Here is a 25,534-nt window from a genome sequence, read left to right on the forward strand (position 1 = left end):
ATTTCAACACCAAAGCACTCAAATACTGAAAGCACTCAAAGGATGCTGGTGAAGTGCTAAGGATGTTGTTTTGCTTTCCCACTTTTCTCCTCACCACCCAGCTTCACTGAGCCTCCAGCTGAGAGAATCCAGGCGATGCAAAAAGCAGGGAGAAAACCCAGCTCCCTTGACTTTGATCTCTTGCTCATCTTGATAGCGCAGCAGCCCTGTCTCCTGGGATGTTTGCTGCTCCCTGCAGTCAGGTGGAGACCAGCAACCTCCTCGGTGTTATCTGGGGTTCACCATGCTCCAGGAGAGGGGATCCTGTCCTGCCCCATCTGCTCCACATTTCCTTTCCTATCACCCCGATACAGGGCAGAGCTGGCAGGAGAACCCGCCCTCAGAGTTCAAATCGGGCAGTTTTTGCATTTTCTTTTTGACTTGTGATTGAAGCATCCTTAAGGTCCATCCTGATAGGACACCCAGGGGATAATCATATGCTCCTTGCTTGCTTGTGTGAGCCAAGGCTTTGCCTCCTGCTTTTCCGCTATTTCCCATGGCTCCATCCCGCTCCGCACCGCTGACCTTTTGTTTGGTTGTGTTCGCTTATTTTTAATGGGAAAAAAAAAAAAAAAAAAAAAGGAAGAAAGAAAAAGGCTGGGAAACTGTTGAGGTGGGCGAAAGGGTGGGATAAAAGGGGGGGGATGAAGGGGGGGTGTCGGGGATGGGGGCCGGTATAGTGGGGTGAACTGCGGTGGGGCGGTGCGGGGGCCCCTCCCGGGGCGGGGAAGGGCGGCGGGGGTCCCTCCCCTCGGGAGGGGGCTCCGCCCCGGCCGTTCCCGGGGGATAAAGGGGGTGCGCGGCGGCGGGCGCGGTGATGGGCGCGGGATGGCGGCGCTGGGAGCGCTGGTGAAGAAGGCGTGGAGCGTGCGGCGGTTCGTGGTGCTGCTCTGCGCGCCCCTGGCGCTGGTGCCCATCCTGCTCAGCCTGCCCGCCAAGGTACCGCGCCCGGGCACCCGCGGAGAGGGAGGGCACCCACCGGGGCCGTGGGTGGGCACTGCGGGATGGGGACACCCGCGGCGGGGCGAGCAGGGGGCACCGAGTGGGATGCACCGACCAGGGACACCGAGTGGGATGCACCGACCAGGGACACCGAGTGGGATGCACTGGCTGGGGAGGGGGCACCAAGCGGGGCCACGGACCAGGAGCACAAACTGGGGACCAAGTGTCTGACCCAGCGTTACACCCCGTGGAGCTCAGCCCCGGGGACGCGGACCGGAGGCACAGTCCGGGTGCTCTGTGCCACCTCTTGCCTCAGCTCGAGAGAGAGGATCGCCCTCCCGCACCCTCTCAGAGTGCGAATGGAGGGCGCATCCTGGGGTTACTTCAGATTTTTAGGGGCAAGAAGGGATTGATAGTGTGAGCTGTTTGTTGCTCATACAGACACTGGCAGGTGGAACGAACTTAGGGTTCAGCACCAGCTCAAGCTCAGTGGCACTAACTGGTATCGCTTGCTGGTCCCCTGCTGCCTTGTTGAAGTTTTTATTGGTGGTGCCCAAATGGCAGCTGGGGAAAGTGAGGAGAGGCAGGTCCATGGCCAGCACCCCCCGGAGGGGGGCTGGCAGAGCTGGGGTAGAAGGTGAGTGCCTGGCACTCTGAGACAGCCTGGCATCGCTGTCCCATCCCTTTGGGGTGAGAATGGCAGCGGGCAGAGGTGTGGGCAGGGGCAGAGGAACCTGCAGAGCTGGGGAGGAGGGTGCCTGTGCTGCAGGGCTGGGGAATGCCAGGGAGCCACGAGTGCCACCTTCACCCCTCTGGGTGACTCCTGGGGGGACCTTCGGTGCCGTGTCCGGAAAGGTTTTGTGAGGAAGATATTTGAGGGTTTTTTGTAGGCAAGGAAAGATGGTTCTTCTGTTAAGGTTTGTACTTTAGCATATGTGCAAGGCTGCACATTAAGCAACCTGTTGCAAAACTCTGCAGGCTGAAGGATTTTTGCAGCTGTCCCACATACACAGCCCTTGTGCACCAGGAGCCTCTGAGCCCTGTGTGGAAGTCCACGGGACAGTGAAGTCACTGTGGAATTTTGTGCCACTGACTTCAGAGCAGGCAGGATTTCACTCTTACCTTCTGACTCAGATCCATTTGAGAATGACAAAATAAGTACTGATTAGTACTTAGTGAATACAGGGTAGTTCAGGTGCTGTAAGGACACAAAGTTGGCACTGAGTCTGTACAGCGTTTGTCAGGTGAAACATTTTTAACTGAGATACAAAACAAACCTCCAAAATTAAAAAATAATATACAATGTTCGTGCTTTATTTAATGACACCATATATTAAAAGAGAAATTCCTTTGTTTTTCTATTTTACGTTTGTTTTTCTATTTTACGTTATTGGCCAGTTTCTGAATAGGACTATATTAAACATCTGCCTCAAAGAGCAGAAAGCACATTGCACAAGAGGTAATTAATTACTTTGCCAATTCATAAGTGGATAGATAATTACATTTCTTTTACAGTAACTGAACAAGTGACGTCAAGTGTATTTAATGGTATCTTGTTTGACTTTGGCAACTGTAAAATTGTGAGATATGGTTGGAGGGTGAGGAGATGCACTGATCATACAGGGCAGGCTTGTGTCTGGCCCGTGCAGGGACTAACTGTGACAATAAATCACAGATGAACTGGATGCTGTGGGAAGATCTGAGTGCTCTGTGCATTGACAGGAGTGTATAGTGTCACACAGGCTGTGGAAAGACTTGGGTGTTCAGGAAAGGGATTTCTTCACCTGTAGAGAGGAAAATGTCTCTGTGAGTGCTGTTCACACCCACTCTGCTCCTGCCATGAGCTCTGGGGTGCGATCCAGGGAGGACCTCATGCACAGTGCAGTCTGATCGATGCTGTTTTATCAAAGGAAAAATGGTGTTGGGACAGGGGAAATGTTTGCAGCTGAGGGGGTGGCAAAGCAACGGGGCAGGAAGGAGACCTTGGCAGGGCTGGCTGCTCTGCCACTGTCTTAAGGGTCTGTTCTTTATTTCCCATGGGCACTAAGTGCATTACAGGTGGTAGCAGTGAGATTCTCTGGACCTGTGCTGGTTCCTGTCTAACTCCCATGCTCCTGTGGGTGTTAACCATGTTTCAAGCAAGTCCAGCTCCAGCTTCCACGACTTATCCCAGAGTCTGGAGTAGGGGTGAACCTGTAGCTGTGAGCAGCTGGACGCAGTTGTACCTGTTCATATTCAGGGGTCAATGATTCATCCACAGTTTCAACACTAAACTCTCTCACTTGTTCAGCAAGAAAGGAAACTTGCTGTTGCATCAACAAAGGATTAAGTTCTGACGTCTGGAGCTTGCTTGACCCTCTGTCCACAGCCCGAGCCGAGGGGGGCTGCGGCAGAGGAAGGAGCAGGTTACGCTTTTAACCACAGTGTGAAAACACCGAGGGGGGGAGGAGGAGCAGGTGAGGGGTCAGCAGGCAGGGGAGCAGGGCCAGGGGGAGTGTGGACGTTCTCCTGGCGCGTGATGGGAGCCTCGTGCTGGGCCCCCCGAGTCAGGAGGTTTGTCCCAGTGCGGGGCTCCAGTCCAGCCTCGCGCTGCCCTGGGCGGACACGTGGCAAGAGCTGTTGCAGGTGCTCCACTGGCTGGGCTGCTACTGGTGTCACTGGGAGCCTGGCCCAGGCCAGGGCGTCCAGGGGAAGCGGGCTGGGGCAGGAGGAGCTCCTGGGTGAAGTGGGGTCACCGTAACAAGCGTGATGCTGTTAAGTGCTCACACACCTGAAACACGGGGGAGTTGGGTGGGCTGGAGAACCCCGTGTTCCTGCTGGGATGGTCGATGTGCTGCCTTGCAGGGTGCAAGAGAATCTGGTGGGAGATGAGAAGCAGTGTGGTTTCCCTTGTGCAAAGGTGTCTTACAGGCACCTCTGCAGTACTTCCCTGCTCTGGGGATGTTAAGGTATATTCCCATGTCATGCCACCGTTTATCTTCTCCCCACTGGGATGCTCAGCAATTTTCATTCCCCAAGGGATTGCCACCATGAAAAGCCAGCTGAGCTTTGGCTTCGAGGGCAGTGCTTTGGATCTGGAGACCAAGAAATCTTGACTTGAAGCCGGAATAACGGAGAACCACAGATAGGATGTGGCTTCTTGCATTACTGTGTCCTTTTGAGTGACACCCCGTGGTGTGGGAGAACGGGGTCTTCCAGTGAAACCTGCACCCAGGTGACATCTCTCCCTGGAGAAAAAAAATCCTTTGAGAAAAATCATCCATTAATTCTGGTCTTGCTTACTGCAGATGGACTCGAGCATTCACCTCTGCAATTAAAGCTCTGGCTGGCTTTCCCCCTGCAGTGGTTGTTCTCCAGATCTCTGTGTGAGTCCCTTCACAGAGGGACAGTTACAGGGCTGGCACCGGTGCTGATGTGATGTTAATTGCCCTTGTTTTTATTTGATGCCCTTTGTAGGTTGCAGTTGTGGGCAGAGAGACTTGCATAAGTGCTTTTTTTTTTTCTGCAGCCTCCTTTCTCTCACAGAGAGAAATGAAATTTCTGCTTTGCGGGTGGGTCTGCCAAGACCTCAGGGTGTGCTCCCCAAACCCTGGCTGGAACAGTGGCCTGTGTGTATGTGTGTGTCACATCAAGCAGCAGAAGGAAATGCTCTGTGTGGAGCCTTCTCTGCACGAGGGTCTGTGTGTCACCTCCTGCTCTGGCTGCTGCTGAAATGGCTGAATATTTGTCCCGTGAGTGGAAGTGCCTGCGACCCACCCCCCTGCTTGGAGGGCTGTGAATGATTGCAAAGAGCTGGAGCAGGGCAGGAGGGGCTGGAGGAACTGTTCTGCTGGAAGGGGCATGGGGGGCACTTTTAATGAGCTGTGCAAAGAGCTTGTTCCAACAGCTTCTAATGAACTCAATGTCTACGGCCTCTTGGCTTGGTAACAGCTGAGGCAGCCAAATCTGCTAAAAGGAGCTCTGAGCAGGCAAACAGGGCCCAGTGCCTGCAGAGAACAGACTTGACTTCCTTGGTGGCCATAGAGCAATTTAAAATTAACTTGGATGTAATGAGTCCTCCTGGTCCGAACAAGGAGACTTTAGGAACTTGCAGAAGAAAAACGACATTGCTTGCAGTGGCAAAGCAGAGACTGTGAAGGTTGGCTCTGTGGGGAGAGGGGGGATGCAAATGTAGGCAGGTGGGAGTGGGGTGTCCTGCGAGGTGGAGTGCAACTGGATCCTGGGCTGGAGAGCACAGCAGGAGCACAGGCAGGCAGGGAGCAGCGGAGGGAGCAGCCTGGCAGGAGAGCAAAGCGATTGCAGCCTGATTACTCATTTCATACGCAGAGCCCACCTCTGCTAGGTATGTGCTTGGTAAATTAGAAAGGCCAGTTTCACGAGACTGGTGTCAATGGTCAGCTAGGAGCTGAGAGGAAGAACTTCAGTGGGGAAAGAGGGGTGATAACTGAAAGTAGGGTGACTGCCTTTTGTCACACACACTGTGGTCTTAATTTGGAGAGGGGGCAAGCCTGGAGAAGAGCGAGGCAGCACAGGGAGGATGTGATAGCAGCAATGAACTTGAGTGGGGGGAAAGGGAAGTGGACGAGAGTCAACATTAATTGGATGCTAAGGCCCACAGAAAACATGCCTGACTCCTGCATGCATCTGCAAGGGTTGGACTCAGCGATCATAAGGGTCTTTTCCAACCTCAACGATTCTATAATTCTGTGGAAAGGAAGAACTGAGGAAGAACACCCTGGACAGGGTGCTGAGGGTGATGAGCATAATGGTGTGGTACAAAGGAATCCAACCCATGGTAATCTGTTGCCAGATGCAGACAAAGCCATATTCAGTGAATCATTTCTGTTCTGTACTCAGCAAAGCACTCGCAGTGCAGTTCTTCAGCATGAGAAGTTGACTGACAAATATCTTTACTCTGACAGTGGCCAAGGAGAAGCTGAAGTACATATGTCCAACCTTGGCTGCTTTAAAATCTACAGGTTTAAGCAGCTTTATACAATAATTTCCTAAGAGCTGCCTGAAGAGGTTCTGTGAACCAATAAACCAGGTGCATTTCTACAAGCCCCAGGGTGGATGGAGATCAGCAGGAATGCTGACCGTGGCTGATTTGTAGCTCCCTGTTGGGAAGTAGGCTCCAAAAAGATATCATATCTGAACATGTGTAATATGTTCAATGTGGAATTAGTTGAACACAGCAACTGGACTGGCTGATACTTGCTGGGTTAGTGACTTTTTGCCACACACTCAATTTGCCCACTTTATCTGAGCTTCAGCTGTCTTGCTTTAAAATAGAGAACGTCCATCTTTTTTTTTCTTTTTTTTCAACTAAAAAATACTTCAAAAAGTTCAAATAAAAGTGCTCAATAAGCTTTATGTCATTTTAGCAGAGCAAAACGGGTTCCCTGAAGCTCCTGCAGCTTGTGGCCTTGTGTTACTGACCCCTTTCTAGCCACTCTGGAAGTAGCCAGCGGGAGCAAGACGACTCCACTGGCAGGAAGGCTGGCAAACAGGGCTTGGGTCAGGTCCAGATTACATAATGTTTACAGGAGCTGGCTTAGCAGAGCTCAGATTCAGACATCCATCCCACTGGAGAGCAGGCAGTGGGAGCGAGGGGGCCACTAGCACAGTCCCAGCTGTGACTTGAGAACACTCGCTGATCTTCACACCAGGTAGTTCTGGACGTTGCAGGTAGAATGGTCCTTTGTCGTAGTGGTGGGACCAAAGAGCTTGAAAAGCTCAGATTCATCCCAACTCTCTCTTGGTATTGGGATCAAGGTCCTGGAGAAGCCTGTTTTGCCATTCCTTAGCCTGGTCAGGGGGTGCTGGAGGAGCCTGGGTTGGGGGTGCTCAGGCTGTGATGACCCACAGGGTCCCTTTGAGTGCTGAGCCTGCCTGGTGGGGCAGCTGTGGGCACTGGGTCTGATGGAGAATGAGGTCCAGCTCAGGGTCCTGCTGGCTGGCAGAGGGCCTGGTGGCTCATGCATGTCCCAGTGCTACGTCTGGGTGAGCCAGCTCTCCTTATCTGACCTACATTCCCTGCCAGAGCCTCCTTTCCCTGGGCACCTCACCTGCCCTTCCCAGAGACCTCCAGCTCTCCTGCCCACAGGAGATCACCTCGTGGCTTGGCTTCCTCTGCCACGGCTCAGCAGGTCCCCCAGTGTGGAAAATCCCCAGTGCTTTCAGCGTAGCAAAGACAGGATCTGTGTCTGGAGGGGCAGAGGTCAATCCCAAGGCTCTTGAGCAACAGGAAGAGGGGCTGCTGCAGTCCAGAGCCATCAGCACTTCCCTGGCAATCATTAAATGGTTATAAAATTAACCCGATCACAAGACCTATTTTAAAGTTCGTGTGAGCCACCATTTTTTTCCCCCCCCCTGAACTTTGATAAACTACCTGTTGAAAAAAAATAAATAAATACAAAGCTGCAAGGAGAAGAGAAAAGTAGAAGGAGCATGAGAGGGATGCAGCTGAGGGATGGAAGGATGAAGATGGTGTGGGGGTGATGGTGCCACTCGCAGCAGCAGCTGCAGCTCAGCTCATCCTGGGGCAGCCATGCCCAAATCCCTAAAGGACCATTCTCCTGACATTTGTGAGCATTTACTGTCTGTGTATTAAACAAACACGCTGGGCACTGGGGGCATTAATTAATTTACATCTGCAAAATATCTTGAAAGCAAAAAACTTTTGCTTTCTTATAGAGTTTGGTTCAATTTTATTCATGGCTTTACTTTTTTTGTTGGGTTTTTTTTGGTTTCGGGAGTGCTGGGTCCAAATCAAAGTTATTCTGAAGTTCATTTTTTGTTTGACAGTGGTCCTATTTTAAATGAAAAATTTGTTTTTTGTATATGCAATTTTTCATCTTTTAGAGCAGAATAAATTGGAGAAACAGCACTGCAACTTTCTTCAAGTGGTCTGCTGATGATCCATACAGGTTTCAGAAATTCAGGGAAACCCCCCTAATAGCAGTTCTTTCTACCCTGTTTCAGTTTTACCCCTTGGCTTTTGATCTTCCAGTGAAGATGAGTTATTAGATTCATGCTGTGTGCCATTGCAGTGTTTTTCAGAACATTTTCCATACACTAGAGAATAAATATCCATTATTTATAATTAGTTTTCTAAATTGTACTTCATGTATTTCATAATGTCAATTAAAGCCTTCACTGATATGCTCTTGTATCAAGGTGTTGTTAAATATTTTCAATTGCCCTACTCCTGTAAGAAGCAAAGTGTCTTTATTTTGAAGTTGACTTTGGTGCAACTTTCCTTCCAGGAAACGGAAGAATATTTTGCCAGTGGGAGAAAAAAAACCTCTTTATACAGCCCTTAGAGGGAAAGGGCTTAATGAGAGCAAAGCTATTTCTTTGGTGTATAAAAAGAGCCAGAGTAAAGAGGAATTATCAGTTGCCACAGGGATGAAATCACTAATCTAGTGTGCAAACACTTTAAAACATGATCTCTTATTTTTGTAAAGTTTAGCTCTGCCAGGTTTGCTGCTCTGGCCCTGCTGGTTTGGGGGAAGTGAAGCTGCCAGGGCTGAGCTGGGAACCTGAGGATTTTACTTCACACTCTCCAATGTGTCATTTGAAAGCAGTTTTGAAATCTTTAGATCTTGGGAACTTTGTGTGAAGCTTTGGCACCACCATAATTAATGTATGAAGGGGGGAAAAAAAATCAAGTTACACTCAGTTCATGTTTCCATGTGCACTGAAGGGCTGGAGCAGTACTGGCACAACCACTTGTAAATGCAAAGCCCGAGTGCTGAAAGCAGATGACAGATTCTGTCATTTTGGCCACTTTTCACACCCTGACTGCAGATGTATTGAAGGATAAATCTGTGTTGGTTTTGACCCCGTTCAGCCCAGGCCTGCAGTGGGCTGTTCACGGGTGGTCAGGCAGGTGGTGGCTGTGCTGCACCCTCAAAACTCAGCTCCCCACAGTCCCCAGCCATGGCAGGGAGCAGAGCCATCTCCTCCCTCGCAGAAGCCCAGACCCGGTCCAGGGCAGGAAGGTCCCAGCAGAGGGACAGAGGTGCCTTTGAGTAGCAATTCAACCTGCTCAGCAAGCTGGCAAAGAGATAAAATAAATAGTTCTGTGGCTTCCCAATGATTCCCAGCCGTTATTTATAGCCCTGAGGGCACTCTGCCACACGGGCACTGACAATATCCCTGTTCAGCCCCAGCTCCGTGCTGGGCTCTCCCCTCCTGGATTTGGGGCCGCTCCCCGGATTTCCTTCCCCGGCTTGTTATTTTGGGCAATGGCTTGGGTCGAGTCTGTGCCTCCCAGGCTGGGTTCCTGCTGTGGCCTGGGGGCACTGGGGCGCTGCCAGCCTTGGCCCAGGCCAGGCAGGGTGAGCTCCGTGCCCGCAGGAAGCGCTGTGACACCGCGGCGCTTGATTTACCGATTTCCCTACCGCAGGGACCGGGATGGGTTGCCATGGAAGGGTTTCTCACACATCTCCTGGGAGGCTCTGATCCAAGAGGAGGAACCTTTCTGTGTGCTGCCTGTTGCAGATGTAGGGCAACATGCATCTCTCAGGGCTGTTTGTCCAGAGCAGGGTCTGTGGAGCGCACAGACATTAAATGGGGCAGATCCTGGGACACCAAAGGATGTCATCAGCAGTGCCTGCTGGGGATTAGACCTCAGCTCAGCATGGCTCTCCGGAGCCTCCTTGGTCGATGCTCCCATGCAATGCCACCCTGCAGCACAGGGGAAGCTCAGGCAATCAAGGAGGATTTGATTTTTGCTGTGATCTCAGGGAGTCAGTGCAAGTCCTGAATGCCTACACAATGCAGGGGGGAAGATATACCTGATGGAAATGATTTGGGAGGAATACTACATCCTTGAAGGAGTAACTGGTGCATTCTGCTTGTCTGAGTATCTCTAAGTGACGAGGTGCCTCTGTAATGCCACGCCTCACTTTCCCTCCCCTCCTTTTGCAGGAAGGAAGATGTCTCTACGTGATCCTGCTGATGGCCCTGTACTGGTGCACGGAGGCGCTGCCCTTGGCTGTGACGGCTCTGCTGCCCATCGTCCTCTTTCCCTTCCTGGGGATCCTCCCATCTAACAAAGTTTGCCCACAATACTTTTTAGACACCAATTTCCTCTTCCTTAGTGGCTTAATCATGGCCTCAGCCATTGAGGAGTGGAATTTACACCGCAGGATTGCGCTCCGGGTCCTCATGCTGGTGGGAGTCCAGCCAGCCAGGTGACTACGGGAGCAGGGGGATCTCCATGAGGGATGGGAGCTGCAGGGGCTCAGCAAGCTGCTCTGGTGGTCCCTGATGCAAGTTCTCCCACACTGGGGGCTGTCCACACTCCTCTTTTCTTGCTCAGCCTTTGCTCAGAGGCCGTGGAGCACAGGGAGAGTCGTTTGGTTCAGTCCCATGTTTGTGCTCTGACAGCCTCAGAAGTCCTTTTTGCTGCTGGTTTTGTCATCCCTGCTCATGAGCTTTTCCTCCTATAGCTGTAATGTGCTAGAGAACTTGCCAAACTGCAGATGTTCAGCTTTTCCTTTTTTTTTTCCTCTCTTCCAGACTAATTTTAGGCATGATGTTGACAACGTCTTTCCTGTCCATGTGGTTAAGTAATACTGCCTCCACTGCTATGATGCTTCCAATTGCAAATGCAATTTTAAAAAGCCTCTTTGGGGACAAAGACACATCTAAGGACATGAACAGGGACAATGAAGAAAACCAAGGTAATTGAGACAGGGCAGTAGTATAAGCCAGCTGAGGTCTGCCCTGTTGCCATCAAATATTCCCCATTTTATCGACCTCACTGGCACAAGTACCACGTTCCTGAACTTGCAGCTCAGTCTCGGTGCTGGTCCCACTTTTGTGCACACTATTCCCACAGTGGAGGAGTATTGGCATAAAACTCCCTTTTATCCTGCCCCTTCCTCATGTCCTGCAGGAGGAAATACTTATGGGTTGCCTGGAAGACCGAGGAGAGGCGATGCCCAGCCCAGCTGCTCCACAACCCTGCTGCTGGCACGGGTTAAACGCAGCTCTGTGGCACGGTGCTGGTGGGATTTGTAGGGGTGCATTGCTGAGGGGATGGCTGGGGCCAGGGAGGGCTCTAGGTAGGGCAGATGATGGTTAAATACCTGTTTATTAAGTTCTTTGTGGTTTTTCCATCTTGATGCTACTCTTTGGTGTCGTTCCCGAGCAGGCCGTGGACAGGCTGGGTTAAGGGTATGTGGTCAGGTAAGGGCTTCCTCCTGCCATTTACCAGAAGTTTGGGCTTCTGGCAGACAGTGCTGAGAAATAGCAAGCCACAAATGAAGTCCTGAAGTCCCCTTGGCATCTATTGCTGATAGCTGGAGCAATAGTCACAGCTTCTCCTTGCACTAATTAGTAATTCATCTGCCTCTGTGATTTAAAAGCAATGGCTTTTTGGTTCCCACTGAGTCCTGAGGCAAATAAATGAGCCCCCAGAAGAAGATTCAAACATGCACACTCTAATAAAGTTATAATTAATCATTCATCATTAACTTCTAGCAATCATGAGATGCTTGCACTCCAGGTTGCTTTATCACATGTACTTTATGAATTTTTGACTGTTCACATCTATTAAAATCAACCCCACTGACTCTCTTGCTCTGATTTCCCGTTCTGTAGAAGCATTGTGTTTTGTCAGTCTGCTTTTAACCCTCTTGACCCCAACCTCAGAAATTATTTGACTGTGTAGTTGTGACTGTAAATACAGTAGAGTTTGGGAACACATAAAAGGAAGATGCCCCCTTGTCCCAGACAATGTCAAGCACAGAATTAACATCCTTGACTCACAACACTTGCAGTGGTGAGAGAAGCCAGAAAAGGCAAAGGCAGAGGCGCTCAGGCAGAAGAATGAATAAAGTGATGCTTTGCAATTATCATGGCATGGCGTGATGATGTATCTCTTTTTTAAGGTAGAGACTTTTGAAAGTCAGGGATGTTGCAGTTAGGTTGTTGGTTTTTTTCCACAAACCTTGTTGAGTGTAAGGAACAAGCATTTGCAAAAATGATATACTTGTTTCATAGTTACACTAAGTTTTTATAATCCAACTGAATTATAATCTGTGTTCCAAAAAAGACATTTGCTCAGAGGGCTTTATGTGGAAGACAACTTGTACAATGGCATATGATAAGGTCAGTTTGCAAATCAGCTTGGTTTCATAACCCTGTAGTAGAGTCCAGGTGATTAAAAAATACTTGTGTGGCTAAATATAATAATTAAAAATATATTAAAGAATATGTGTCGTGTAAAAGCATTTGATTTGCTGAAGAAATCTCAACGAGGATATGAAACCAGCTTTGTGTAGGGCTTTGCTTTTGCACACAGTGCCAGAATTAGAGTGATCTCTGATCAGTTGGTCACACTTTTTTCCTGAGGAATCTCAAGCTTCCAGTCACTTATAGCTGTGCTCAACCATGTTACAGACCAGAAAATCTTAAACTGACTGTAATGTTTCATTTTGGCACGATTGGCCACTGATGCAAGAGGGCAGTTGGTGAGCTTGGGTGGCTGAAGTCACCGCTGGTTTTGTTTGGTTGAAGCAGGGTTATAAACTGAACACCAACAGGGTTTTTTTTTTCAGCTTCTCTAGTTTTCCTTTTCGAGGTGGGTTATAGATTCCCTGCAGTTCTCTCTGACATCTCCAGTGATGGTTTTTGACAAGCTGGAGAGTTGCTGTGCTGGTGAGCCTGACCTGTCTCCTGCTTCTGCCCACTAACCCACCACTGGCAATATTTCATTTCTCTGAGCGCCTTAAACACCTCCAGGTATAAATCACAAGAAAATATTTCCATCCTTTTTTTTTTGCCTTCATAGAGAATATCTTCTTCAAACTCAACACAAACTTCAGTCATTGTTTGAGGTGTAACTGAGCCACAGACCTGGAAACAATGTCTTTGAAGGGGCAGGTGGGAAATGTGCATTTTTTGGCACTGCTGCCTGGTTTGACTGCCTAACCCAGCCTGTGCTGCCACAGCCATGGTACTGCTGCCTGCACCCCTTGGTGGGTGGAAATATTTCTTCTCAGGTCTTTTCAACTTTTTGGAAACAATAAATATGTCATTAAACTAAAACTACCTACAAAGAGCGTTTCTGCCTCTAAGGTATACGAGGTCTTTTGGTGAAATGGCCACAAGAATCCTCATTCTGCTCTGTGAGAGGTGTGAACAGCCAGGTCCAACCTCAGTTATCCTTGACCTCTTCTGACTTACAGACTTGTAATCATTTTCAATTCCTTTTTACAAGTTTCAGAGGAAAAGCTCTGCAGTTGGCCTGGCTTTTCTTTGCATGGTTACCTTTGCTAACCTTCCTTGAGAGAGAACTCACAGATGGTCCTGGCCAGATGGGATGGGAGTTTGGGCTTAGCAGGGAAAAGAAAAAAAGAATTGAAAAACGTTGAGGTAGAATGAAATATGTCTTTGCAGAGCCAAGACCAGGCTTGAGTTGGGACTGGAGTGTAAGAGGCCTTGGACTAAATTCACTGGGGGATCAACAGTCAACCACGGGTTAATGTTCATCCTTCTAATTACATCCCTCCATCATGGCAAGGTTGGGATGAAAGCTCAGCATGTGTGTGCCCAAGCCACTGCAAAAACTCTTGGTTCACTGAGCTGGACCGAGCTCGGTGTCTGTGGCACACGCGTGAGTGAGTCCGGACACTTTGACCGCTGGCTGCTCTCCACGCCCTGCTTTGGGTCTCTGGGGCATGTTGGGTAGAAGAGGGTGGTGTTTCAGGCTGAGCAAGGGTGCAAGGAAATCTGGGGACTGCTGGGGTGGCGGTACCAGGGACACAGACCTCGGGTGCCAAAAACACGCAGGGAGCGCAAGGAAAGGCAGCAGAGCCAGTGGTGATGGGGAAGAGTCACCTGGGCTGGAGATGGATAGACCTTGTGCTCCAGTCCTGAGAGAAACATGGAAAATGGGGGTTGATAGCATACCTCCCAACCTCAGGAGGTCAAGCCACGACTGCAAATGCCATGAGCCCTAATGTCAGGTCTGGTATCAGAGAATGATTGTATTGCATTTCCAGCTTTTGATTTCTGAGTTCTCCCATGTGTATCTGTGGTCGAGTGGTGTGCAACTCCCAGTTTACTGCCAGAGGGCATTGGGGATACTGGTCAAAATATCCCTTTCCTCAAGGGCTCCTGAGTCCTGCTTGTGTTCCCCATGGTTGGCAACAAGGAGGACAGTGAGGCAGAGCCCATGTGAAGTATCAGGAGGGTCCCTGGGAACTGGGTATGCAACACAGTCCCCTCAGGTGGCCCTGAACTTGTGCCAGGGGCTGGCTCAGCCTGGAGACTCTGTCATTTGTGGAGGGAATGATGGGCTTGGAATGGTCCTTGCTGCTGGGGTGGCTTTTGGAGGACCTGGTACAAAACCTAACCCCCAAATGTGTCTCACTCTTGTCTTTAAAGAGGGAATCACAGCTTTGTAGATGTCTGCAGGGGGCAAAATTCTCATCCCATGGGAATGAAGCTCAGTGATAGGAAGTGCTCCAGCTGTACCTTGGGGAACCTGCCTTACAGACACATCAGGCCCAACAGTGTTTCTTCCTAAGAATGACTTACGGTTAATCCTCCCCCCAAAAAACCACCTCAAAGCCATGACTTGACAAGGGATGCCCTGAAACTCCTGGCTGTGTTAGAAGATCCCAAAGCCTGACCTGTGGCAGAAGTAGTAAAGGGACCAAGTGCCTGTGGGTGTTGGAGGAGGAGCTGGTGCTGTGGTGGGACTGGAGCACTGGCAGGAGGAGATGGGCTCGTTCATCCCTGCCAGGTGCTCCCGACCCCATTCCCTTGGTGTGAGCTCACCCTTTGTTTGCACAGCCCCTCCTCTAAAATGGTAGTTGTTTCCTCTGTCCCTCTTGTTTGGTTCAAAGAGAATTTTCTAGATGCTTTGAACTGTTTTAAAGTCCTCATCTTTCTTTTTCAGCATCTTTACAGCAGAATAAACTTTACACTGTACCAACTGAGATGCAGTTTCTGGCAAGTACTGAGGAGTAAGTTAACTATAAAGTTTGTATTAGAGAGTTGAGAGAGAATTATCCCCTGAGCTAGACCGAGCTTTAGGAATTTGAAATTCAATCATTGCAATGTTTTGATTACACAGAACATCCCAGTCACTAGCAGCCTGATGACAGAAACCCTCCTCTGTGTGTCCATCATCCCTCTGCATGTCCAAATCGTTGCAGAGGGGTTTTTTTCCCACCCACTCTGAAATCGTAGCCAGAGGTGTCTCCTGCTGGGGATTTCTTTGCCGTGGTTTTCTCAGGAACATCAAATGTCTGAAGTTTATGATGTAGCCCCCCCCACTCCCAGGATTTACACACTGGTGATGGTCCTGCTTTGCTAACAAGGATGGGAAGAAAGCATCTTTTCAGGAACAGGGGGACAGATGTTTCTTTCCTCTCGGTGCTATCAGATGTTAGGTGTTTGTCCTTTTGGCAGTCCTGTGGACTTTATGTTCGGGGTTCCAAGTTGCTGAGGGCAAGGCACGGGCACCCTCAGCTCCTCCAGATGGGTGCTGAGGGTGCTCTGCCCTCTGCAAGGCTGCCAGTCCCGTGTGGGGGTTCACCGAGCAGACCCTTCTGCAGCTCAGGTGTCCTTGGGGACAGTGTTAGCTTGGATTTCTAAAAACTGGGAATTTTCCTTCTGTCAAGGCTCTGAAGTGGTTGCGCTGTATTTAAACTAGGGCTTTCATCGGATTCTCTTTTGGACTATTTTAAAGCAAAGATCTGTCGGAGGAGAAGGAGATTTCCAGCGATGCTCTCTCAGACTTAAAGAAAGAGGAGGAATACAAAACAAATATATGGAAAGGTTTCCTCATCTCAATCCCATATGCAGCCAGCATCGGAGGGACAGCAACGCTGACGGGAACTGCGCCAAACCTCATCCTCCTGGGGCAGCTGAAGAGGTATGGGAGGCTGTCCTGGGGAGCTTTGTTAAAATCCTGGAAGACAGAGGCACGTTCTTCATTCCCTTCTGTGCTGAGAGCTGGTTTGGAAAAGTCGTGCTGTTCCAGAACATTTTGGAAAACGAAAGCAGAGAGTGGTTTCACCAGCCTTAGCTGTAATAAGCAGGTTTCCAGTGTAGCCAGGCGGGCTGTCAGCCAAACCAGAGCATATGTGGAGCTTCACCTCACTGATGCTCTTAACCTCACTGAATTTAATGGGACTTGACTCCATGCTGCAATTAACCTGCTAACTGTTTTGATGAAGCAGGCTGGGCAGTGTTTGGTGAGCAATTATAGCTGCTGCTGTATGGTAGAGAGAAAAATAATGAACCCACTACTTCTGGCCTGTTTTCTTAGTGGTAAAAGATTCCTCCTTTGTGCACAGGAGGAGGGATTTGTGCCAGCCTAAGTGCCCACAGATAGTTGTTAACTTTGCTGGCCCGTATAAATAAGTACCTGCAGCCTCTCCTGGGCACCTGCAGCATCTCTGTGAGGTTCATGTTCAGGCTCTTCAGCAGTTGCTGCAGCAGGGTTTAATCCTGGCTGCTCAGCAGTAGGAAAGCACTGGCCATCTGGAGACAGATTTGCAGATCTTTCCTCGCAGGCTGGCACAGCGGGGCTGGGTGAGCTGGGGGTGGCAGGGTCTCCTGGGGGGTTGTCCCAGCACGATGCTCCCACATCTCCTGGTGCCCAGGTAACTCCTGAGGCACACATAGCAACAGATTTTAAACGCACACTGGCAGGTTTGTGGGATATTTCGCTGCTGATTTCAGATGTTTGCTTACCCATGAATGCAAGGGTTGCTTTCCCTTCTTACATTAACTTGATTTTTCCCGTTTGCTTAGTTATTTTCCAGAATGTGATGTGGTGAACTTTGGTTCTTGGTTTATGTTTGCATTTCCTTTAATGCTGATTTTTCTTCTCATGGGATGGCTATGGATCTCCATCCTGTATGGAGGAATTAACCTGAGGTATGTTGATATGCACTATACATGTATGTAGCCTGGTTATACTGGCATTGTGAAACACATGTTCATCCTGATTCCCATCCTAAATCTCCTGATACCATCCAGGAGCACCTCCTGGAATGAGGGGACTTTATAATTAACTCCAGCATGCTCATCCTATGAGTCATTTACTTTTAAAAAGCTGATATGCAATATGAAAATTTTAAAGGTATCTCATAATTACGTTTACTTTATCCAACTGAAATACATTCGTGTACAGAGTATGTATTATATTCATTTACTTAAACATACAATTTCTAAAGGTTGTTTTACTGCCTGACCTGGGTCTGTGGAGGTCAGTGGAAGACTTTCACTAGGAGAAAGAAAAAGCAGGATCTAGCTTGGAAGACCAGGAAGAAATCTTGGCTCCACTTAAATAAGGAAAAATCTCCTTGAACACACAAGAGCCAGGATTTGTTCCTGGGGCAGGAACTTGTGTTTGGAACAGATTACTTCACAACAGGGCTGAATTTTACAACAACATGTTAATCTGTGACTGAGAATAACATGTTTTTCCAGTAAATCTTAGCTGGTTACATGCAACCCCTGGTGTACAGGACTTAAAACAGTTGCAGCATTTACCCCTCCACACTCTCATGTGTGATAGGAACAGAGACAGAGCCTTGCTTCCTCCTTGGGCCATCCAGAATTTGTAACATTTAGAGAAGTCTGTAATTGTTGGTTTGAGTTTCAGATGCAGATGGTGGAGAGAGGCTGGGGGGGAGGAGAGAAGAGGACAGGTGTCCAAATATTTACACTGTCTAAGACGTAGGGGGGAAAAAAAAAAAAATCAGTGGGAAAGTTTTAATCCAGAAGATGCCAAAGGCCAGTTCTTAACTTGCTGGTGGGGCTTCTCAGGAGTCTCTCTGTGCTGCCATGGGGTGCTGGGCTGGCTCAGACCTGCTCTGCTCCACATCATGTGCCCAGGCTTGTGGAGCCTGAATTCCCGTGCCCTGTGGTGAGGGTTGGGGCATTATCCTGCCACAGCCCCCCACCATCAGGTGAGGGAAGAGGCCAGAGCCCCTGGTGGGATGCAGAGCTGCTCTTGGGCTCGGGGAACGTGATGCTTGGTGTTTTGTTTGGCCGGTCCCTGTCAGCGCAGAGCTGGCTGTACTGGGATAGCTGGGCCAGCGTTCCCCGGGGGCAGGGCACGTGGAAGAGACACTGCAAAGCTCCACAAGTCCAGCCAAGGCTCCACAGGAGCCTGTTGGGATGCTGTGGCTGTGAGGACTGGGAGACAGTGGCTGGACTCTCCCTGTGGTGTCTGTGAGCAGCACAGTCCAGGCAGGAGGACGCTGCTCCAGCACCGGTTTGGCTTTGCTTGAATCCCAAAGGCTTTAAAAGGCTCAGGTATGGGCTGGCTGAGCTGAGGCTGCTCTTAATAACACCCCACCCTCCCCCCCTAAAAAAAATGAGACATGGAAGGGCAGGTATAGCTACTTGAGGTGCAGGAGCTTCTGAATGATCATCCATACAGGAGCTCCAGCCACGATATCCCTTTGAAGCAGTAAATGGATTAAGGAGGGGCAGGCACCAACAGGGATGGGCAGATGCATGTGATGCAGAAAATTGGGTTTGTAGGTTTAATCGAGGTCACAGGCAGAGTTAGAAAGCAGGTTCAGTGTCAGGGGGATGTGATGGGAGATGCAGTGCTAGGTATGAATGTATCTTTTGTATGCACACGCTGCAAAGGAGCAAACAGTGTGTGCAGTGAGGGCAGCCGGGCTAAGAGGCTTAGCCAGGAGCACATTAACATTCCCTGCCACTTAGAAATTCCTCACATTTTTGCTGGTCCTCAGCAGCATCCTGGGATCACCCAGGAAATTACAAGTGACTTGAGAAATGAAGGGAGAGATTCATTTTCCCTGTCACCCTACTCCTGGTCATTGTGCCCGAGTAGGTAACTGCTAGAGACGAGGAATGTTGGGGCTTTCATCTGGCAATCACAGCCCAGGCTGGAGGAAACAGTTCAGAACATAAATGAGAGGAAACATCCTCACCTCTGCAGGGTCTCCTTTTTATGAATGCAAAGACAAAGGGTGTATAAAATCCTTATTGCCTTTATCTCACCAGAGACCTTCACTGTCAGTCTTCATAATCTGCACACAAACTGAGCTGCCAGGGATGTGCAGCTCTTTGGACCTTGCAGAGCAGGCCCTGGAGGAGCACACTGAGGTGTGGATGTGCTGCAGTAGAAAATGCAGCATTTACTGTGTCACATGTGTCAGGGGTATGTAAAAATGTGACTGTGTTTCTTGGCAGGGGCTGGAAAACAAAAAAGTCAAATATAAGAGTGGATGCAGAAGCCCGAGCCAAGGAAGTGATAAAGGAGGACTATCAGAAACTGGGTCCAACAAAGTGAGTTGCAAAGTTGGGATGGAAATGAGGAAGAAACTGAGCGGGTTTGGAAACGTCCTGTCTTGAGGGTGGAGGACTGGGGAGAATGGGGTTTTTTAGAAGAAAATTATACCTGTGTTTCCATTCAGCCCATTTGTGACCTGCTGGAGTTTGCTTCTTGCATCCTGCAGCCCCTCCACCTTCGCCAACCTGAATATTTGCTAATAGCAGCTTGCACTCAAATCTTCTCGAGAACAACGTTCTTGTTATGGAGGGAATTCATGCTGGGTTGTTTAATTACTGCTTGTGACTTTTCTACTCCAGGAGCAAACCCAGTCCTGAGCATTAGTCTGAATTTCCAAGGTTTGTGCCTATCTGTCCTACAAAGCAGGAGGGATTTGCTCCAAAGGCTGGTGAATCACATGATGGATGTGAATCGTATGGATTGTGGATATATTTTAAGAAATCTAAAATTATATGGGAAGAAGTCACATCCATGTCACAGAATACTTTATTTTTTCCTGAATAATTCCTTCAACTGTGTTAGCTGGGTGAAGACAGGAAACGCTGGTGCAAATTGCAATGATGGGGATCATAGTTTGGAGAAAAGCACCAGCAGAAGGAAACATGAGTTTTAGACTTAGGAGAAATGCCAAAAAGGGGGGGGAAGCAGGAAAAGTTGAGTATCTAGAAATCAGCCCCTGGATATGTCCAAGCATCCACTGACGTTCTGGTCAGCCAGGGCTAGTGAAGGTTGTTGGAACTGTAGGTTTTATCCTTAAATGATCTGTGTTTCCCCATCTGTAAAATAATATTTTCATACTCAGGGCAATACTGTGAAGATTCAGCAACGTTTGTGTCGTGCTATTGACACTGTAATTATTGCTGTTGTGTGGAACACGGAGTGGCTCTTCAAAGATGATTGCCTGTGCCTGTGCTGTAAATGAAAGAAATTGGTTTATTTGTTCCACTCAGTACATTATCGAGCAGCCTGCAAAATGTCTCTGAAAGAATCAAAGTCCCACTTTGAGATCCAGGAGTGGGAAAGTCCATTAAGCTGAGCTCTTATCAATTTGATTAGCAGCCCCATAACTAAAAATCAGCACAAGCTGCCTCTTCCCAATGGCTGATATGCCCCTCCCTGTGCTCAGAGAGATTTTAAACATCTATTCCAATGTTTCACTGTGGTTGTTTTCAGAAAACCAACTTCCCTTCTCACCCAACCTTCTTCAGCTGGAGTTGGATACTTGTCCTAGCTTGGATCCACCCCTTTAGCACTTCAGCATTTTAACCTCATTTCTTTTCGTTTCAGGTTTGCAGAACAGGCAATTTTCTTCTTCTTCTGCATGTTTGCCATCATGCTGTTCTCCAGGGATCCCAAATTCATTCCAGGTTGGGCAAGCTTGTTTGCACCAGGGTAAGACTTAATGTCCATTCCGCTGTCCCATTTTTCAACAGCATTTCCAAGTCACTGGGATTCCTGGGTTTCTGATTGTGCTGTTTAACCCTGTTACTCAGGATTCCTGCAATAAATTAAGCTGAGCATCAAGTGGCAGAGCCAGCTTTGTTTCTGTCTCCCAGAGGAGGTACCTGAAGCCAGTGGGAAGTTGGGATGTGCCTGTCTGAGGCCATCCCTCGAGATTAGTGTTGGGAACGCTGTTTGTAGGTGCATTTGCAATGAAATACTGAATTCTTTATGCAATACACCGATTTCACTGGAGGTCTGGAGGCTGAAAAGAGATAGCAGGGGCTGACCCCTGGGTGATGTCCTGCTTGTTTGGCAAGCTCGTGTCCCCTGGGACATCCAGTGTCTCCTGGGACATCCATGCCGCGGGAAGATGAATGGATACAGCAGCTGGGGAATGCTAAAGCTCAGAGAAGGTGTTGCTATTTCTTAACAGAAGAAACTTTCACGGTTTTGTGGTTTTGTCAAATAAAAATCCAGTTTAGTAAATGACTCCTGAGTATAACAAAGTAGCTATAGCCTTTTCCCTCACCAGTTAGCAGCTCCTTGCAATGTGACACACACTTTTAAGCTCTTTACTGGGTGGAGTCTGAGAGTTTGAGCATTTTGCAAAAAGCTCATATAAATAAGGTGTTTGGGCTCTGCCTCTGTCCCTCCCTGTAGTGAACCAAGGAAACTTGTCCTCACGACTCTACAGTCAGAACAGTCAGACCATCAGTGTGGTGGGAATTAGATCTTGGTTTTTGCTTTTGTCGGGCAGCTTTTGTGGGGGTTTCAGGGCCCATCATAGAAACGCAGCTCAACATGGAATTAAAAAAAAAAAAAAAGAAAAGAACTGTGAACAAGGAGCATTGTTCAAACCTGATGGAAATTTGTAATCTTCTTTGGTAAATCCCTGTTCTCGTAAAGTTTGTAATTCTACAGGCCTGTGCCTCTTACATGTGTCTCTGCTGCTTTTGGACAGGTTTATCTCGGATGCGGTTACAGGAATCACCATTGTGATTATCCTGTTCTTCTTCCCTTCCCAAAAACCCTCCTTCAGGTGGTGGTTTGACATGAAAGGTGAGCAGGAGACCCCTCTGGGCAGGGCCTCTGTGCTTGCCTGTGTCCTGGCAGGGCAGGCATGGAGCAGGAGCCAGGATAATCCCCCCTTGGAGCTGCACCAGTCTGCAGCAGCAGCACTGGCTGTCTGGAACTGTGCCCCTTGAAGGTGCCATTTGATCCCACAGAGGCTTTTTTTTCTGAAGTACCAGCAGGGGTTTAGCAGTCATTTCCCTGCTGCTGCTGATGCCACGGTGGGGTGAAGCGAACTGAACTCAGTTTTGATCGACTGCAGCAGACCTGACTCTGGAACAGAGGTTTGGTGGCTGACTCCCCAAAAGCTCCTGTCCTTTGAGAGGAGCATGAACCTCTGAGAGGGCAGAGCTGGGCTGGTTGTCCATACTCAGAAATAGGTGCCCTTCCTCACTTCCCAGAATGATTTAGAATTTAAACTCCTAAAGCCCAAACTCCAGTAGGTTTTGGTACCAGGAGCCTTTTGAGATCTTAGATCTGTTCCCTTGAGTTGCAACGAGATAAAAATTTTAATTCATGACCCTCTTGGAATAAGAGATGGTCTTAATGTGGAGAAGCAGCTGATGAAGGCCCTTTGTGGATGATGGAGCATTGCCTGGGGTCTGTGGGAACAAAATACCGTCTGCTCTGAGTCATGCACATTTGTTGTGTTGTCCATACACAGGAAGATGTTTAATCAGGCCTCCTGTGGATAAAATATGTGCCCTTGTTCAACAGAAAATTACAGTCCCATTAGTGCATCCTTCCATATGACAGAGCTCACTTCATCACATATTAAGAGATGGCCTTCAGGGGAGATGAACTCTCTGCTATAAAAACTCATGGACTGCTGAACGACAAGTGGAAAATTAATAACATCCTTGTAATTCAAATGGCAGAAAATGTCCTCCCTCCACGGGCTCCCATCTGTTGAAGACAATGTTTATGTTACGGGGAGAAAATTAGCCTGATATTAAATGTTCCCTCAAGAAAACTTAAATGCTAGAATTTTTTTTCCTTTTTTTTTCTATTTTTTTTTTTTAAAGATATGATACTATGTAGAATGATCTTTTAGTTGTTTAACTTGAGAGGCTCCATATATATATTTTATCAGCACCTCATGGTTAGTGAGCTCCAGTGCCACTGTCAAGCTCGTGATGTCATGCTGTCAGCATCAGGTGACTGATGCTCTGCTGTGGGTGGGTGTGACATGGGGCTCTTCTCTTTGTCCAGCACCAAACACAGAGACACAGCCCTTGCTGACCTGGAGAAAGGCCCAAGAGACCGTGCCCTGGAACATCATCCTGCTGCTTGGAGGAGGCTTTGCCATGGCCAAGGGCTGTGAGGTGAGACCCACCACAGGTGCCACGTGGAAATTGTCCTGCCCAGCAGGGTGGGATTTTATCATGGGGTCACTCGGGGTTCTCTGGGCTCTGGGAAACTTGTGTCAGTGGAGTCACCCCACTCAAAGGGCACGTTTCTCAGCCCCAAGTGACAACAATACACAGCAGGTAACTAAGGAGGTTACAACTCCTTGCACGCTGCTTGCTGTTGGACCCTGCACAGAGGGGCTCGTGAGGGGCCTGGTTGTCATTTGTGGTTCTAGGAGAGGACCAGGGGTGCAGGAGGACAGCTCTCCTTTTTGCTGTGCCCTCCTGCAGGAGTCTGGATTGTCAGTGTGGATTGGAGGCCGCCTGCACCCCTTGGAGGGGGTGCCCCCGCCCGTGGCCGTCATCCTCATCACGGTTGTCATCGCCTTGTTCACGGAGTTCGCCAGCAACACCGCCACGATTATCATCTTCCTGCCTGTCTTGGCAGAGCTGGTAAGGTCACCCCATGGCAAGCCCAGCTGTTCCTCTGGTCCCCCCCACCTTCTGTGCTGGGTGGTTCTGTCCCTGGGCTTCAGGCACTTTGAAATCCTTGGGAGGAACAAAGCAAGTGCCTGGAGCACAACCTGGACACTGAAGGACAAGAATCCTTCAAACTGTTGGAGAGATACATGATTATTTATCAGAGTGTGGGACAAGGCTCCCTATGGTGCACTGGCTGTTTGCATCCTTTGATTCATCTGCCTGTGATTCCGAATCCCCAGGGTGCCATTTCTCTTCCTTTCTGGTTTTCCAGGCCATTCGTCTGAAAGTAAATCCCCTCTATTTAATGATACCAGGAACTATAGGATGCTCCTATGCATTCATGCTGCCAGTCTCTACACCTCCTAACTCAATTGCATTTTCTTCTGGACATTTGATGGTCAAGGATATGGTAAGTTCTTTTTAGATACAGAAAATGCTGAAAACAATCAGCCTGAGTGTTTAAAAAAAGGGATTTTCTGGGTTGTTAAAAGGTCAATGTGTAGTGAAGTGAGAAGACAGAAGCCTGATATTGTTCTCGTCGATGTTTGAAGGCACAGGAATATGGAAGGTGCTTGTATGAAGTTTGTCCCAGTGAAATTTGGAGCCCCCATGGTTCCAAATGGTGACTAAAGTGGTCTTGAATGTGCTCAGCCTCTCCCAAACCCCGCTCCTGTCCATCCAGTCTCAGCAGCTCAACTTTCGTAGGTTTCTGGATGCAGGAAAAGTTCCCCAGCTCAGTGAAATAAAGCTTTTGAGTAAAATTAGGCTTAGTCCCAGTTCCTGCTCACATTCCTGAGGCTGAACAGATGTTAATGTTTTTGATGGATCAAAGCTGGGCAAGCATCTGCAGGATGGCCTTTGCGGCTTAAAGCCTGCTTAAGATGTTGCTAATATTAACAGCCATTAAGCCTCCCATTTTTATTGTGTTTACATTCAAATAGCTTCATGCTTCACATGCTGTGGATGTCCAGTCTAAACTCAACAGTTGTCTTTGTATTTCTTTTGTAGGCAAGAACTGGGTTGCTCATGAACCTTATGGGAGTTCTGCTCCTTAGCTTGGCTATGAACACATGGGCCAAGAGCATCTTCCAGCTGGGGACCTTCCCTGCTTGGGCCAACATCCACGCAGAAAATGCCACCTCACTTGTGACAGCTGTAGAAAATGTCACTTTAAGTGCACTAAATAAAATATGAACAAAGCCACCCCCGGGGAAGGACTCACTCACTTAGGACTGGGGCACTGGAATCGTCAGAGTATGCACAGGAGGAAAAGCCACGTGGCTGCTCACGCTGTGTGGGACCTTCTGGTTTAATTTTATTTTTAGAAACACTGGCCAGTGTCACAACATCCATTTGTTATTTTCTCTGGAGATCTTTCCCCGCCTTCTGCAGGTACAAATCTGACTCTCCCAGAGTCCTTCTGTCGTAGGTGGTTGTTAACTGGACAACCCGTAAGCACGGGAGCATCTTTGGGTAGTTGCCTGTCCCCCCCATGAGAGCTGGAGAGCTTTGCTGCTCTGGCTCCTGAGACCCTACCTCGTTTTGGAGAGCAGCCCTGGGAACAGGGTGGAGGCAACTGGATTATTTCTGCACAGCCCAGTGTGAGTGAGTGTGTCAGGGGGTGGCCGGGGGGACGGCGGCGTGGCCGGGTGCTTCTGGCAGGATGGAAAGGATGGGGCCTCGTTGCCGTCTCATGAGTGATTCCCTCATGGGAGGATGAAGACTCCCTGTGTGTGTGAAGGGAGGATTCAGGAGGCGTGCTGGTAGGACTCGGTGCGTTGCTCCATGCTTTGGAAACAGGAAGGCACCAGTTTGTTTCCAAACGTGGTCAGTGGTTTTGAAAAGCTGGGACGGCGAGTGCTGCCCGGTTCTGTGCACTGAGAACACAGACAGG

At 48.9% G+C, this 25,534-nt stretch overlaps 1 protein-coding gene across 2 annotated transcripts; it reads left to right on the forward strand.

Annotated features, from left to right (window-relative positions):
• Nucleotides 1-849: 849 nt before the first annotated feature.
• Nucleotides 850-24,843, forward strand: SLC13A3 (solute carrier family 13 member 3). Of its 2 annotated transcripts, none has more exons than XM_027898042.1 (13): nucleotides 850-978; nucleotides 9,919-10,184; nucleotides 10,513-10,676; nucleotides 14,906-14,972; nucleotides 15,701-15,886; nucleotides 16,771-16,896; nucleotides 19,195-19,290; nucleotides 20,582-20,686; nucleotides 21,699-21,796; nucleotides 23,021-23,133; nucleotides 23,449-23,610; nucleotides 23,912-24,049; nucleotides 24,649-24,843. In XM_027898042.1, exons 1-13 carry the CDS (start codon nucleotides 868-870, stop codon nucleotides 24,832-24,834), a joined length of 1,818 nt encoding a protein of 605 aa, XP_027753843.1. In that variant the 5' UTR covers nucleotides 850-867; the 3' UTR covers nucleotides 24,835-24,843. The 2 variants fall into 2 exon arrangements, with proteins under 2 accessions (XP_027753843.1, XP_027753844.1); XM_027898043.1 differs by lacking the exon at nucleotides 850-978 and adding an exon at nucleotides 1,822-1,841.
• Nucleotides 24,844-25,534: the final 691 nt, after the last annotated feature.

This window comes from Empidonax traillii, unplaced genomic scaffold (genome assembly GCF_003031625.1).
Source record: "Empidonax traillii isolate 1590-97213 ecotype Southwest subspecies unplaced genomic scaffold, ASM303162v1 scaffold575:size619451, whole genome shotgun sequence".
NCBI lineage: Eukaryota > Metazoa > Chordata > Aves > Passeriformes > Tyrannidae > Empidonax > Empidonax traillii.